Here is a 15000-nt window from a genome sequence, read left to right on the forward strand (position 1 = left end):
CTCCCTCTCCCTGTCTCTCTCCCTCTCCCTGTCTCTCTCCCTCTCCCTCTCCCTGTCTCTCTCCCTCTCCCTGTCTCTCTCCCTCTCCCTCTCCCTGTCTCTCTCCCTGTCTCTCTCCCTCTCCCTCTCCCTCTCCCTGTCTCTCTCCCTCTCCCTGTCTCTCTCCCTGTCTCTCTCCCTCTCTCTCGCCCTGTCTCTCTCCCTCTCCCTCTCCCTGGCTCTCTCCCTCTCCCTGGCTCTCTCCCTCTCCCTGTCTCTCTCTCTCTCCCTGTCTCTCTCTCTCTCCCTGTCTCTCTCTTTCTCTCTCGCTCTCATACTGCAGAACACTATGTAACACACAACCACATCATACTGATACTCTATCATAGTTAACATCTTTCTATACACACACACACACACACACACACACACACACACACACACACACACACACACACACACACACACACACACACACACACACACACACACACACACACACACACACACACACACACACACACACACACACACACACACACACACACACAACCACAGACAACCACACACACAGACACAGACACACACACACACACACACACACACACACACACACACACACACACACACACACACACACACACACACACACACACACACACACACACACACACACACACACACACACACACACACACACACTGAGAGATGATGATGAAACTGAATGTTAAGACCTCAACTAGATGCAGAGAGAGAAGCCACGATAACCGTGATAGTGTGTATGTGTGTGTGTGTGTGTGTGTGTGTGTGTGTGTGTGTGTGTGTGTGTGTGTGTGTGTGTGTGTGTGTGTGTGTGTGTGTGTGTGTGTGTGTGTGTGTGTGTGTGTGTGTGTGTGTGTGTGTGTGTGTGTGTAGCAGCATGTTAACTATGACAGAGTATCAGTATGATGTGTGTGTGTGTGTGTGTGTGTGTGTAGCAGCATGTTAACTATGACAGAGTATCAGTATGATGTGTTTGTGTGTGTGTGTGTAGCAGCATGTTAACTATGACAGAGTATCAGTATGATGTGTGTGTGTGTGTGTGTGTGTAGCAGCATGTTAACTATGACAGAGTATCAGTATGATGTGTGTGTGTGTGTGTGTAGCAGCATGTTAACTATGACAGAGTATCAGTATGATGTGTGTGTGTGTGTGTGTAGCAGCATGTTAACTATGACCGTATGAGGGGATTAACTATGAGGTGAGTGTAGTGGTAACCGTGGTAACTGTGTGATGGCAATATTGTAGTCTGCTAGCTGGCTGTGTGAATGTAACCGTGGTAACTGTGTGATGGTAACACTGTAGTCTGCTAGCTGGCTGTGTGAATGTAACCGTGGTAACTGTGTGATGGTAACACTGTAGTCTGCTAGCTGGCTGTGTGAATGTAAACGTGGTAACGGTGTGATGGTAACACTGTAGTCTGCTTGCTGGCTGTGTGAATGTAACCGTGGTAACGGTGTGATGGTAACACTGTAGTCTGCTAGCTGGCTGTGTGAATGTAACCGTGGTAACGGTGTGATGGTAACACTGTAGTCTGCTAGCTGGCTGTGTGAATGTAACCGTGGTAACGGTGTGATGGTAACACTGTAGTCTGCTAGCTGGCTGTGTGAATGTAACCGTGGTAACGGTGTGATGGTAACACTGTAGTCTGCTAGCTGGCTGTGTGAATGTAACCGTGGTAACGGTGTGATGGTAACACTGTAGTCTGCTAGCTGACTGTGTGAATGTAACCGTGGTAACTGCGTGATGGTAACACTGTAGTCTGCTAGCTGGCTGTGTGAATGTAACCGTGGTAACGGTGTGATGGTAACACTGTAGTCTGCTTGCTGGCTGTGTGAATGTAACCGTGGTAACGGTGTCATGGTAACACTGTAGTCTGCTAGCTGGCTGTGTGAATGTAACCGTGGTAACACTGTAGTCTGCTAGCTGGTCTTCCTGTTATTAGTTATCATAGCATGCCTCCCAATAATATACCCTTATTCCTGAAGTGTGCACCTTGTTCACTACTTCCCAGACATTTAACAGCATTGGATTGGTGGAGGTATTTGTGGGAGTCTCTCTATTTCTCATTCAAGTCATTTCCTTTCAGATCACTGAAGGGAAGGGAACAAGTGTACACTTTGGGAGGAAGGACAGATAGTTGGACCAGAGTGGAACATGCTAGCTGTGTGGCGTGGTAGGGAAGGCTGTATTGTAGTGTAATGGAGATGTAGTGTAGATACTACATTGTAGTGATTAGTGACACTGTAGTGGACCATCTTGTACAGTGACAGTTCAGTGTAAATGTACTACAGGAGTTATTCTGGTAAAGTGAACTGTCCCTCGGGGCAAATGGTGTTCACTTAGTGGAGCAGTATGGTTCAGTTACTGCTGCTCTCCTCTCCTCCTCTCTCCCCTCTCCTCTCTCCTCCTCTCTTTCCTTTCTCATCCCTCTCTCCTCTCCTCTTCTCATCCATCTCCTGTCCTCCTCTCTTTCCTTTCTCATCCCTCTCCTCTCCTCTTCTCATCCATCTCCTCTCCTCCTCTCTTTCCTTTCTCATCCCTCTCTCCTCTCCTCTCCTCATCCCTGTCTCCTCTCCTCCTCTCATCCCTCTCTCCTCTCCTCCTCTCATCCCTCTCTCCTCTCCTCATCTGATCCCTCTCTCCTCTCCTCCCTCTCTCTTCTCATTCCTCCCTCCTCTACATCTTCTTCTCATCCCTCCCTCCTCTCATCCCACTCTCCTCACCTCTCATCCCTCTCTCCTCTCCTCTCCTCATCCCTCCCTACTCTCCTCCCTCTCTCCTCCTCTCCTCCTTTCATCCCTCTCTCCTCCTCTCATCCCAGTCTCCTCACCTCCTCTCATCCCTCCCTCCTCTCATCCCACTCTCCTCACCTCTCATCCCTCTCTCCTCTCCTCTCCTCCTCTCATCCCTCCCTCCTCTCCTCCCTCTCTCCTCTCCTCCTCTCATCCCTCTCTCCTCTCCTCCTTTCATCCCTCTCTCCTCCTCTCATCCCACTCTCCTCTCCTCCTTTCATCCCTCTATCCTCCTCTCATCCCACTCTCCTCACCTCTCATCCCTCTCTCCTCTCATCCCTCCCTCTCTCCTCTCCTCCCTCTCTCCTCTCCTCCTCTCCTCCTCTCATCCCTCTCTCCTCTCCTCCTTTCATCCCTCTCTCCTCCTCTCATCCCAGTCTCCTCACCTCCTCTCATCCCTCTCTCCTCTCCTCCTATCATCCCTCTCTCCTCCTCTCATCCCAGTCTCCTCACCTCCTCTCATCCCTCTCTCCTTTCCTCACTCTCTCCTGAATGAGAATGAGTGAGCTAACTGTAAATGGCTCTGGATAAGAGTGTCTGCTAAATGACTAACATGTAAATGTAGAGAGATGAGAAGAGAGTGTAGGATACGAAGAGAGATGAGAAGAGAGATGAGAAGAGAGTGTAGGATATGTAGAGAGATGAGAAGAGAGATGAGAAGAGAGTGTAGGATATGAAGAGAGACGAGAAGAGAGATGAGAAGAGAGTGTAGGATATGTAGAGAGATGAGAAGAGAGGGTAGGATATGTAGAGAGATGAGAAGAGAGGGTAGGATAGGTAGAGAGATGAGAAGAGAGGGTAGGATATGTAAAGAGATGAGAAGAGAGTGTAGGATATGAAGAGAGACGAGAAGAGAGATGAGGAAGAGAGATGAGAAGAGAGTAGGATATGTAGAGAGATGAGAAGAGAGATGAGAAGAGAGGGTAGGATATGTAAAGAGATGAGAAGAGAGTGTAGGATATGTAGAGAGATGAGAAGAGAGATGAGAAGAGAGTGTAGGATATGTAGAGAGATGAGAAGAGAGTGTAGGATATGTAGAGAGATGAGAAGAGAGTTTAGGATATGTAGAGAGATGAGAAGAGAGATGAGAAGAGAGTGTAGGATATGTAGAGAGATGAGAAGAGAGATGAGAAGAGAGTGTAGGATATGTAGAGAGATGAGAAGAGAGTGTAGGATATGTAGAGAGATGAGAAGAGAGTGTAGGATATGTAGAGAGATGAGAAGAGAGGGTAGGATATGTAAAGAGACGAGAAGAGAGTGTAGGATATGTAGAGAGATGAGAAGAGAGTGTAGGATATGAAGAGAGATGAGAAGAGAGGGTAGGATATGTAGAGAGATGAGAAGAGAGATGAGAAGAGAGATGAGAAGAGAGTGTAGGATATGTAGAGAGATGAGAAGAGAGATGAGAAGAGAGGGTAGGATATGTAAAGAGATGAGAAGAGAGTGTAGGATATGTAGAGAGATGAGAAGAGAGTTTAGGATATGTAGAGAGATGAGAAGAGAGTGTAGGATATGTAGAGAGATGAGAAGAGAGATGAGAAGAGAGTTTAGGATATGTAGAGAGATGAGAAGAGAGATGAGAAGAGAGTGTAGGATATGTAGAGAGATGAGAAGAGAGATGAGAAGAGAGTGTAGGATATGTAGAGAGATGAGAAGAGAGTGTAGGATATGTAGAGAGATGAGAAGAGAGTGTAGGATATGTAGAGAGATGAGAAGAGAGTGTAGGATATGAAGAGAGATGAGAAGAGAGGGTAGGATATGTAGAGAGATGAGAAGAGAGATGAGAAGAGAGATGAGAAGAGAGGGTAGGATATGTAGAGAGATGAGAAGAGAGGGTAGGATATGTAAAGAGATGAGAAGAGAGTTTAGGATATGTAGAGAGATGAGAAGAGAGATGAGAAGAGAGTGTAGGATATGAAGAGAGATGAGAGGGTAGGATATGTAGAGAGATGAGAAGAGAGATGAGAAGAGAGTGTAGGATATGTAGAGAGATGAGAAGAGAGATGAGAAGAGAGGGTAGAATATGTAGAGAGATGAGAAGAGAGGGTAGGATATGTAGAGAGATGAGAAGAGAGTGTAGGATATGTAGAGAGACGAGAAGAGAGTGTAGGATATGTAGAGAGATGAGAAGAGAGTGTAGGATATGTAGAGAGATGAGAAGAGAGATGAGAAGAGAGGGTAGAATATGTAGAGAGATGAGAAGAGAGGGTAGGATATGTAGAGAGATGAGAAGAGAGTGTAGGATATGTAGAGAGACGAGAAGAGAGTGTAGGATATGTAGAGAGATGAGAAGAGAGTGTAGGATATGTAAAGAGATGAGAAGAGAGGGTAGGATATGTAGAGAGATGAGAAGAGAGTGTAGGATATGTAGAGAGATGAGAAGAGAGGGTAGGATATGTAGAGAGATGAGAAGAGAGACGAGAAGAGAGTGTAGGATATGTAGAGAGATGAGAAGAGAGGGTAGGATATGTAGAGAGATGAGAAGAGAGTGTAGGATATGTAGAGAGATGAGAAGAGAGGGTAGGATATGTAGAGAGATGAGAAGAGAGACGAGAAGAGAGTGTAGGATATGTAGAGAGATGAGAAGAGAGGGTAGGATATGTAGAGAGATGAGAAGAGAGTGTAGGATATGTAGAGAGATGAGAAGAGAGGGTAGGATATGAAGAGAGACGAGAAGAGAGATGAGAAGAGAGTGTAGGATATGTAAAGAGATGAGAAGAGAGGGTATGATATGTAGAGAGATGAGAAGAGAGTGTAGGATATGTAGAGAGATGAGAAGAGAGGGTAGGATATGAAGAGAGACGAGAAGAGAGATGAGAAGAGAGTTTAGGATATGTAGAGAGACGAGAAGAGAGATGAGAAGAGAGTGTAGGATATGTAGAGAGATGAGAAGAGAGATGAGAAGAGAGTGTAGGATATGAAGAGAGACGAGAAGAGAGATGAGAAGAGAGTGTAGGATATGTAGAGAGATGAGAAGAGAGACGAGAAGAGAGTGTAGGATATGTAGAGAGACGAGAAGAGAGATGAGAAGAGAGTGTAGGATATGAAGAGAGACGAGAAGAGAGATGAGAAGAGAGTGTAGGATATGTAGAGAGATGAGAAGAGAGATGAGAAGAGAGTGTAGGATATGTAGAGAGATGAGAAGAGATTGTAGGATATGTAGAGAGATGAGAAGAGAGTTTAGGATATGTAGAGAGATGAGAAGAGAGGGTAGGATATGTAGAGAGATGAGAAGAGAGATGAGAAGAGAGTTTAGGATATGTAGAGAGATGAGAAGAGAGATGAGAAGAGAGGGTAGGATATGTAGAGAGATGAGAAGAGAGATGAGAAGAGAGGAGAGGGTAGGATATGTAGAGAGATGAGAAGAGAGGGTAGGATATGTAAAGAGATGAGAAGAGAGGGTAGGATATGTAAAGAGATGAAAAGAGAGGGTAGGATAGTCAAGCAACAAGAGAAGAGGAAAGGAGAGAAGATGAGATGAGAAGAGAAGGGGAGAGCCGAGCAGAGGAATGGAGAGGAAAGAGGGAGGAGAGGAGAGGAAGGAAAGTAGTGGAAAGGAAAGGAGAGGACCACATACTGCGAGGTGTAGACAATACAGTGAAATGCTTACTTGCAACTTTTCCTCTCTTGGACTTGGCTAAACAGAAGTGTAACAGTATGCAGTAGAAAAGACAGATGAAATAACAAACAGAAATAAGCATGCAAGGAAGAAAGCAGTCATTTACATACAACCCTATTTACATACAACCCTATTTACATACAACCCTATTTACATACAACCCTATTTACATACCACCCTATTTACATATAACCCTATTTACATACAACCCTATTTACATATAACCCTATTTACATACAACCCTATTTACATACAACCCTATTTACGTACAACCCTATTTACATACACCCCTATTTACATATACACTATTTACATATGCCTCTATTTAAATATACCTATATTTACATATAACCCTTTTTACATATAACCCTATTTACATATACATATATTTACATATATATAAATAACCACATATACAGTATAGAAATACAGAATTGGGTGAGAGAGGAGAGGACAGTGATATAGAAGGGTTAAATATGGTAGAGGGGAGGAGAGGAGAGGAGGAGAGAGGGGAGAGGGGAGGAAAGCCGAGGAGAGGAGAGGAGAGGAGAGGAGAGGAGAGGAGATGAGAGGAGAGGAGAGGAGAGGAGAGGAGAGGAGAGGAGAGGAGAGGAGAGGAGAGGAGAGGAGAGGAGAGGAGAGGAGAGGAGAGGAGAGGAGAGGAGAGGAGAGGAGAGGAGAGGAGAGGAGAGGAGAGGAGAATAGAGGGGATGAGAGGAGAGGAAAGGAGAGGAGAGGAGAATAGAGGGGAGGAGAGAAGAGGAGATGAGAGGACAGGAAAGGAGAGGAGAGGATTGTAGAGGAAAGCAGAGGAGAGAGGAGAGGAGTGTCCTACCATCTCCTATGATGGCCAGTATAGCCAAGTCCACCTGTCGTTTCCAGCGCGACCCTTTCTGCAGAGCGATGCCGTAGCCGGTGGTGGCAAAGATGTACCCGCTGCCGATGGTGACCAGCTTACAGCCATCGTCTCTGCCAGCCGCGTAGTTCAACACAGCAGCGTCATAGATGAAGGCATCCAGTTTACTGTAACAAAACACACAGAGGAAAAATAAACTCAGTTAACTGTAACAAAACACACAGAGGAAAAATAAACTCAGTTAACTGTAACAAAACACACAGAGGAAAAATAAACTCAGTTTACTGTAACAAAACACACAGAGGAAAAATAAACTCAGTTTACTGTAACAAAACACACAGAGGAAAAATAAATCCAGTTTACTGTAACAAAACACACAGAGGAAAAATAAATCCAGTTTACTGTAACAAAACACACAGAGGAAAAATAAACTCAGTTTACTGTAACAAAACACACAGAGGAAAGTCACACTGTGAAGCATGGAGGAGGAGGTGTGATAGTGTGGGGGAGCTTTGCTGGTGAGACTGTCTGTGATTTATTTATTTATTTAGAATTCAAGGCACACATACACATCTCCAGCTGGGAGGACAACCTGAAGACCTCTAAACACCACATAAACACCTCCAGCTGGGAGGACAACCTGAAGACCTCTAAACACCACATAAACACCTCCAGCTGGGAGGACAACCTGAAGACCTCTAAACACCACATAAACACCTCCAGCTGGGAGGACAACCTGAAGATCTCTAAACACCACATAAACACCTCCAGCTGGGAGGACAACCTGAAGACTAACCTCTAAACACCACATAAACACCTCCAGCTGAGAGGACAACCTGAAGACCTCTAAACACCACATAAACACCTCCAGCTGGGAGGACAACCTGAAGACCTCTAAACACCACATAAACACCTCCAGCTGGGAGGACAACCTGAAGACCTCTAAACACCACATAAACACCTCCAGCTGGGAGGACAACCTGAAGACCTCTAAACACCACATAAACACCTCCAGCTGGGAGGACAACCTGAAGACCTCTAAACACCACATAAACACCTCCAGCTGGGAGGACAACCTGAAGACCTCTAAACACCACATAAACACCTCCAGCTGAGAGGACAACCTGAAGACCTCTAAACACCACATAAACACCTCCAGCTGGGAGGACAACCTGAAGACCTCTAAACACCACATAAACACCTCCAGCTGAGAGGACAACCTGAAGACCTCTAAACACCACATAAACACCTCCAGCTGGGAGGACAACCTGAAGACCTCTAAACACCACATAAACACTTCCAGCTGGGAGGACAACCTGAAGACCTCTAAACACCACATAAACACCTCCAGCTGAGAGGACAACCTGAAGACCTCTAAACACCACATAAACATCTCCAGCTGGGAGGACAACCTGAAGACCTCTAAACACCACATAAACACCTCCAGCTGAGAGGACAACCTGAAGACTAACCTCTAAACACCACATAAACACCTCCAGCTGGGAGGACAACCTGAAGACCTCTAAACACCACATAAACACCTCCAGCTGGGAGGACAACCTGAAGACCTCTAAACACCACATAAACACCTCCAGCTGGGAGGACAACCTGAAGACCTCTAAACACCACATAAACACCTCCAGCTGGGAGGACAACCTGAAGACCTCTAAACACCACATAAACACCTCCAGCTGGGAGGACAACCTGAAGACCTCTAAACACCACATAAACACCTCCAGCTGGGAGGACAACCTGAAGACCTCTAAACACCACATAAACACCTCCAGCTGGGAGGACAACCTGAAGACCTCTAAACACCACATAAACACCTCCAGCTGGGAGGACAACCTGAAGACCTCTAAACACCACATAAACACCTCCAGCTGAGAGGACAACCTGAAGACCTCTAAACACCACATAAACACCTCCAGCTGGGAGGACAACCTGAAGACCTCTAAACACCACATAAACACCTCCAGCTGGGAGGACAACCTGAAGACCTCTAAACACCACATAAACACCTCCAGCTGAGAGGACAACCTGAAGACCTCTAAACACCACATAAACATCTCCAGCTGGGAGGACAACCTGAAGACCTCTAAACACCACATAAACACCTCCAGCTGGGAGGACAACCTGAAGACCTCTAAACACCACATAAACACCTCCAGCTGGGAGGACAACCTGAAGACCTCTAAACACCACATAAACACCTCCAGCTGGGAGGACAACCTGAAGACCTCTAAACACCACATAAACACCTCCAGCTGAGAGGACAACCTGAAGACTAACCTCTAAACACCACATAAACACCTCCAGCTGGGAGGACAACCTGAAGACCTCTAAACACCACATAAACATCTCCAGCTGGGAGGACAACCTGAAGACCTCTAAACACCACATAAACACCTCCAGCTGGGAGGACAACCTGAAGACCTCTAAACACCACATAAACACCTCCAGCTGGGAGGACAACCTGAAGACCTCTAAACACCACATAAACACCTCCAGCTGGGAGGACAACCTGAAGACCTCTAAACACCACATAAACACCTCCAGCTGGGAGGACAACCTGAAGACCTCTAAACACCACATAAACACCTCCAGCTGAGAGGACAACCTGAAGACCTCTAAACACCACATAAACACCTCCAGCTGGGAGGACAACCTGAAGACCTCTAAACACCACATAAACACCTCCAGCTGGGAGGACAACCTGAAGACCTCTAAACACCACATAAACACCTCCAGCTGAGAGGACAACCTGAAGACTAACCTCTAAACACCACATAAACACCTCCAGCTGGGAGGACAACCTGAAGACCTCTAAACACCACATAAACACCTCCAGCTGGGAGGACAACCTGAAGACCTCTAAACACCACATAAACACCTCCAGCTGGGAGGACAACCTGAAGACCTCTAAACACCACATAAACACCTCCAGCTGAGAGGACAACCTGAAGACCTCTAAACACCACATAAACACCTCCAGCTGAGAGGACAACCTGAAGACCTCTAAACACCACATAAACACCTCCAGCTGGGAGGACAACCTGAAGACCTCTAAACACCACATAAACACCTACAGCTGGGAGGACAACCTGAAGACCTCTAAACACCACATAAACACCTCCAGCTGGGAGGACAACCTGAAGACTAACCTCTAAACACCACATAAACATCTACAGCTGGGAGGACAACCTGAAGACCTCTAAACACCACATAAACACCTCCAGCTGGGAGGACAACCTGAAGACCTCTAAACACCACATAAACACCTCCAGCTGGGAGGACAACCTGAAGACCTCTAAACACCACATAAACACCTCCAGCTGGGAGGACAACCTGAAGACCTCTAAACACCACATAAACACCTCCAGCTGGGAGGACAACCTGAAGACCTCTAAACACCACATAAACACCTCCAGCTGGGAGGACAACCTGAAGACCTCTAAACACCACATAAACACCTCCAGCTGGGAGGACAACCTGAAGACCTCTAAACACCACATAAACACCTCCAGCTGGGAGGACAACCTGAAGACCTCTAAACACCACATAAACACCTCCAGCTGGGAGGACAACCTGAAGACCTCTAAACACCACATAAACACCTCCAGCTGGGAGGACAACCTGAAGACCTCTAAACACCACATAAACACCTCCAGCTGGGAGGACAACCTGAAGACCTCTAAACACCACATAAACACCTCCAGCTGGGAGGACAACCTGAAGACCTCTAAACACCACATAAACACCTCCAGCTGGGAGGACAACCTGAAGACCTCTAAACACCACATAAACACCTCCAGCTGAGAGGACAACCTGAAGACCTCTAAACACCACATAAACACCTCCAGCTGAGAGGACAACCTGAAGACTAACCTCTAAACACCACATAAACACCTACAGCTGGGAGGACAACCTGAAGACCTCTAAACACCACATAAACATCTACAGCTGAGAGGACAACCTGAAGACCTCTAAACACCACATAAACACCTCCAGCTGGGAGGACAACCTGAAGACCTCTAAACACCACATAAACACCTCCAGCTGGGAGGACAACCTGAAGACCTCTAAACACCACATAAACACCTCCAGCTGGGAGGACAACCTGAAGACCTCTAAACACCACATAAACACCTCCAGCTGGGAGGACAACCTGAAGACCTCTAAACACCACATAAACACCTCCAGCTGAGAGGACAACCTGAAGACCTCTAAACACCACATAAACACCTCCAGCTGAGAGGACAACCTGAAGACCTCTAAACACCACATAAACACCTCCAGCTGGGAGGACAACCTGAAGACCTCTAAACACCACATAAACACCTCCAGCTGGGAGGACAACCTGAAGACTAGGGCTTAGGGGTCAGGGGTCAGGGTGCGTGTCGTACCCTGCTTTGAGGCTGACCAGTGCATCCTGTACTCCTCCCTGGTGATATTTGACCAGGTACTCGTGCATGTCGGGGTAATTCTTCCTGATGTTCCTCTCTGTTGAACCGTTAGGAACCGTCCCAAAACGGAACGGAGGGGAGTATGCATACGGGTTCTGGAACTAGAGAGGAGCGGAGAGAGAGGGGGGGAGAGAGAGGGGGGGGGAGAGGGGGGGAGAGAGAGAGAGGGAGAGGGGCGGGGGAGAGGGGGAGGGGGGGGAGAGAGAGAGAGGGGGGGGAGAGGGGGGGAGGGGGGTAGAGAGAGAGGGGGAGAGAGCAAGAGAGAGGAGGGGAGAGGGAAGGAGAGAGGCAGAGAGATATTAATATTACTTTATGAAATATGATTTGCTCCAGCCAATAACAATAAGACCAATAAAAATACAACACTCGACACTAAAAGCAACACATCATCAATGATGTAAACAGGAGCATGTTAACATGAGGTCAACAGGAGCATGTTAACATGAGGTCAACAGGAGCATGTTAACATGAGGTCAACAGGAGCATGTTAACATGAGGTCAACAGGAGCATGTTAACATGAGGTCAACAGGAGCATGTTAACATGAGGTCAACAGGAGCATGTTAACATGAGGTCAACAGGAGCATGTTAACATGAGGTCAACAGGAGCATGTTAACATGAGGTCAACAGGAGCATGTTAACATGAGGTCAACAGGAGCATGTTAACATGAGGTCAACAGGAGCATGTTAACATGAGGTCAACAGGAGCATATTAACATGAGGTCAACAGGAGCATGTTAACATGAGGTCAACAGGAGCATGTTAACATGAGGTCAACAGGAGCATGTTAACATGAGGTCAACAGGAGCATGTTAACATGAGGTCAACAGGAGCATGTTAACATGAGGTCAACAGGAGCATGTTAACATGAGGTCAACAGGAGCATGTTAACATGAGGTCAACAGGAGCATGTTAACATGAGGTCAACAGGAGCATGTTAACATGAGGTCAACAGGAGCATGTTAACATGAGGTCAACAGGAGCATGTTAACATGAGGTCAACAGGAGCATGTTAACATGAGGTCAACAGGAGCATGTTAACATGAGGTCAACAGGAGCATGTTAACATGAGGTCAACAGGAGCATGTTAACATGAGGTCAACAGGAGCATGTTAACATGAGGTCAACAGGAGCATGTTAACATGAGGTCAACAGGAGCATGTTAACATGAGGTCAACAGGAGCATGTTAACATGAGGTCAACAGGAGCATGTTAACATGAGGTCAACAGGAGCATGTTAACATGAGGTCAACAGGAGCATGTTAACATGAGGTCAACAGGAGCATGTTAACATGAGGTCAACAGGAGCATGTTAACATGAGGTCAACAGGATCAGAAAGGAGAACCAGGCGAAATAAATCTGTCTGGCACTGAGTCAGTCTGTCTGTCCTGGTGTTAACTGTCTACTGTTGTTGACCCCTAGACCAGGACAGACAGACTGACTCTACTGGCTGTTGTTGACCCCTAGACCAGGACAGACAGACTGACTATACTGGCTGTTGTTGACCCCTAGACCAGGACAGACAGACTGACTCTACTGGCTGTTGTTGACCCCTAGACCAGGACAGACAGACTGACTCTACTGGCTGTTGTTGACCCCTAGACCAGGACAGACAGACTGACTCTACTGGCTGTTGTTGACCCCTAGACCAGGACAGACAGACTGACTCTACTGGCTGTTGTTGACCCCTAGACCAGGACAGACAGACTGACTCTTGGCTGTTGTTGACCCCTTGACCAGGACAGACAGACTGACTCTTGGCTGTTGTTGACCCCTTGACCAGGACAGACAGACTGACTCTACTGGCTGTTGTTGACCCCTAGACCAGGACAGACAGACTGACTCTACTGGCTGTTGTTGACCCCTAGACCAGGACAGACAGACTGACTCTACTGGCTGTTGTTGACCCCTAGACCAGGACAGACAGACTGACTCTACTGGCTGTTGTTGACCCCTAGACCAGGACAGACAGACTGACTCTACTGGCTGTTGTTGACCCCTAGACCAGGACAGACAGACTGACTCTACTGGCTGTTGTTGACCCCTAGACCAGGACAGACATACTGACTCTTGGCTGTTGTTGATCCCTTGACCAGGACAGACAGACTGACTCTTGGCTGTTGTTGACCCCTAGACCAGCACAGACAGACTGACTCTTGACTGTTACCGGTTAGCCTGACAGACTTATGCTTGGCTTTGATTGGCTAGCCTGAATGACTGATGCTTGGTTGTGATTAGCTAGGCAGACAGACTGACACTTGGCTGTCATTGGATAGCCAGACAGATTGACACTTGGTTGTGATTGGCTAGGCAGACAGACTGACAACATGTGAAATGAGGAATGAGGGAGAAGAACACTGCTGGACACAATACAAACACATCACACAGTGTGTGTCTGTGTGTGTGTGTGTGTGTGTGTGTGTGTGTGTGTGTGTGTGTGTGTGTGTGTGTGTGTGTGTGTGTGTGTGTGTGTGTGTGTGTGTGTGTGTGTGTGTGAGAGTGTGAGAGTGTGTGAGTGTGAGAGTGTGAGAGTGTGAGAGTGTGAGAGTGTGAGAGTGTGAGAGTGTGAGAGTGTGAGAGTGTGAGTGTGTGAGTGTGTGTGTGTGTGTGTGTGTGTGTGTGTGTGTGTGTGTGTGTGTGTGTGTGTGTGTGTGTGTGTGTGTGTGTATGTGTATGAGTGTGGGGGTACCAGGTAGTAATGAGACACAGACAGACACAGTCCTTTACCTTGTTGTCAGACAGTCCCGTGACCTGGTCTACAAACTCCTCCTGGATCATGAAGGCAGCCAGGTTGGCTGTGTAGGAAGCCAGGAAGATGACAGCGAAGAAGGCCCACACCGACACTATGACCTTACTGGTGGTGCCTTTAGGGTTCTGGACCGGGACAGAGTTGTTGAACACCAGACCCCACAGCAGCCACACTGCCTTACCAACGGTGAACGATGGGCCGTGGGGGTCTGGGGGAGAGAACATTCACCAGGGAGAGAGAGAGGCAGGGAGAAAGGGGGTCAGAGAGGAAGAGAGAGAGGCAGGGAGAAAGGGGGTCAGAGAGGGAGAGAGAGAGGCAGGGAGAAAGGGGGTCAGAGAGGAAGAGAGAGAGGCAGGGAGAAAGGGGGTCAGAGAGGAAGAGAGAGAGGCAGGGAGAAAGGGGGTCAGAGAGGAAGAGAGAGGAAAGGGTGTTAAACCAGGAGAGGGAAGGTAACAGATCTGTGGAATGGCAGCAGTGTAGACCTACTGGTATAAGG

At 47.3% G+C, this 15000-nt stretch overlaps 1 protein-coding gene across 1 annotated transcript in view; it reads right to left on the reverse strand.

Annotated features, from left to right (window-relative positions):
* The window catches only part of LOC139568420 (glutamate receptor ionotropic, NMDA 2A-like), a 206020-nt gene that overhangs the window by 16237 nt on the left and 174783 nt on the right, over positions 1-15000 (reverse strand). Inside the window, exons 14-16 of the mRNA XM_071390226.1 lie at positions 14483-14712; positions 11695-11855; positions 7268-7455 (exon numbers count right to left, since the gene is read on the reverse strand). Coding sequence (XP_071246327.1) covers positions 7268-7455; positions 11695-11855; positions 14483-14712 — 579 coding nt within the window. The remainder of the gene's footprint in view (positions 1-7267; positions 7456-11694; positions 11856-14482; positions 14713-15000) is intronic.

This window comes from Salvelinus alpinus, chromosome 2 (genome assembly GCF_045679555.1).
Source record: "Salvelinus alpinus chromosome 2, SLU_Salpinus.1, whole genome shotgun sequence".
Classification (NCBI taxonomy): Eukaryota; Metazoa; Chordata; class Actinopteri; order Salmoniformes; family Salmonidae; genus Salvelinus; species Salvelinus alpinus.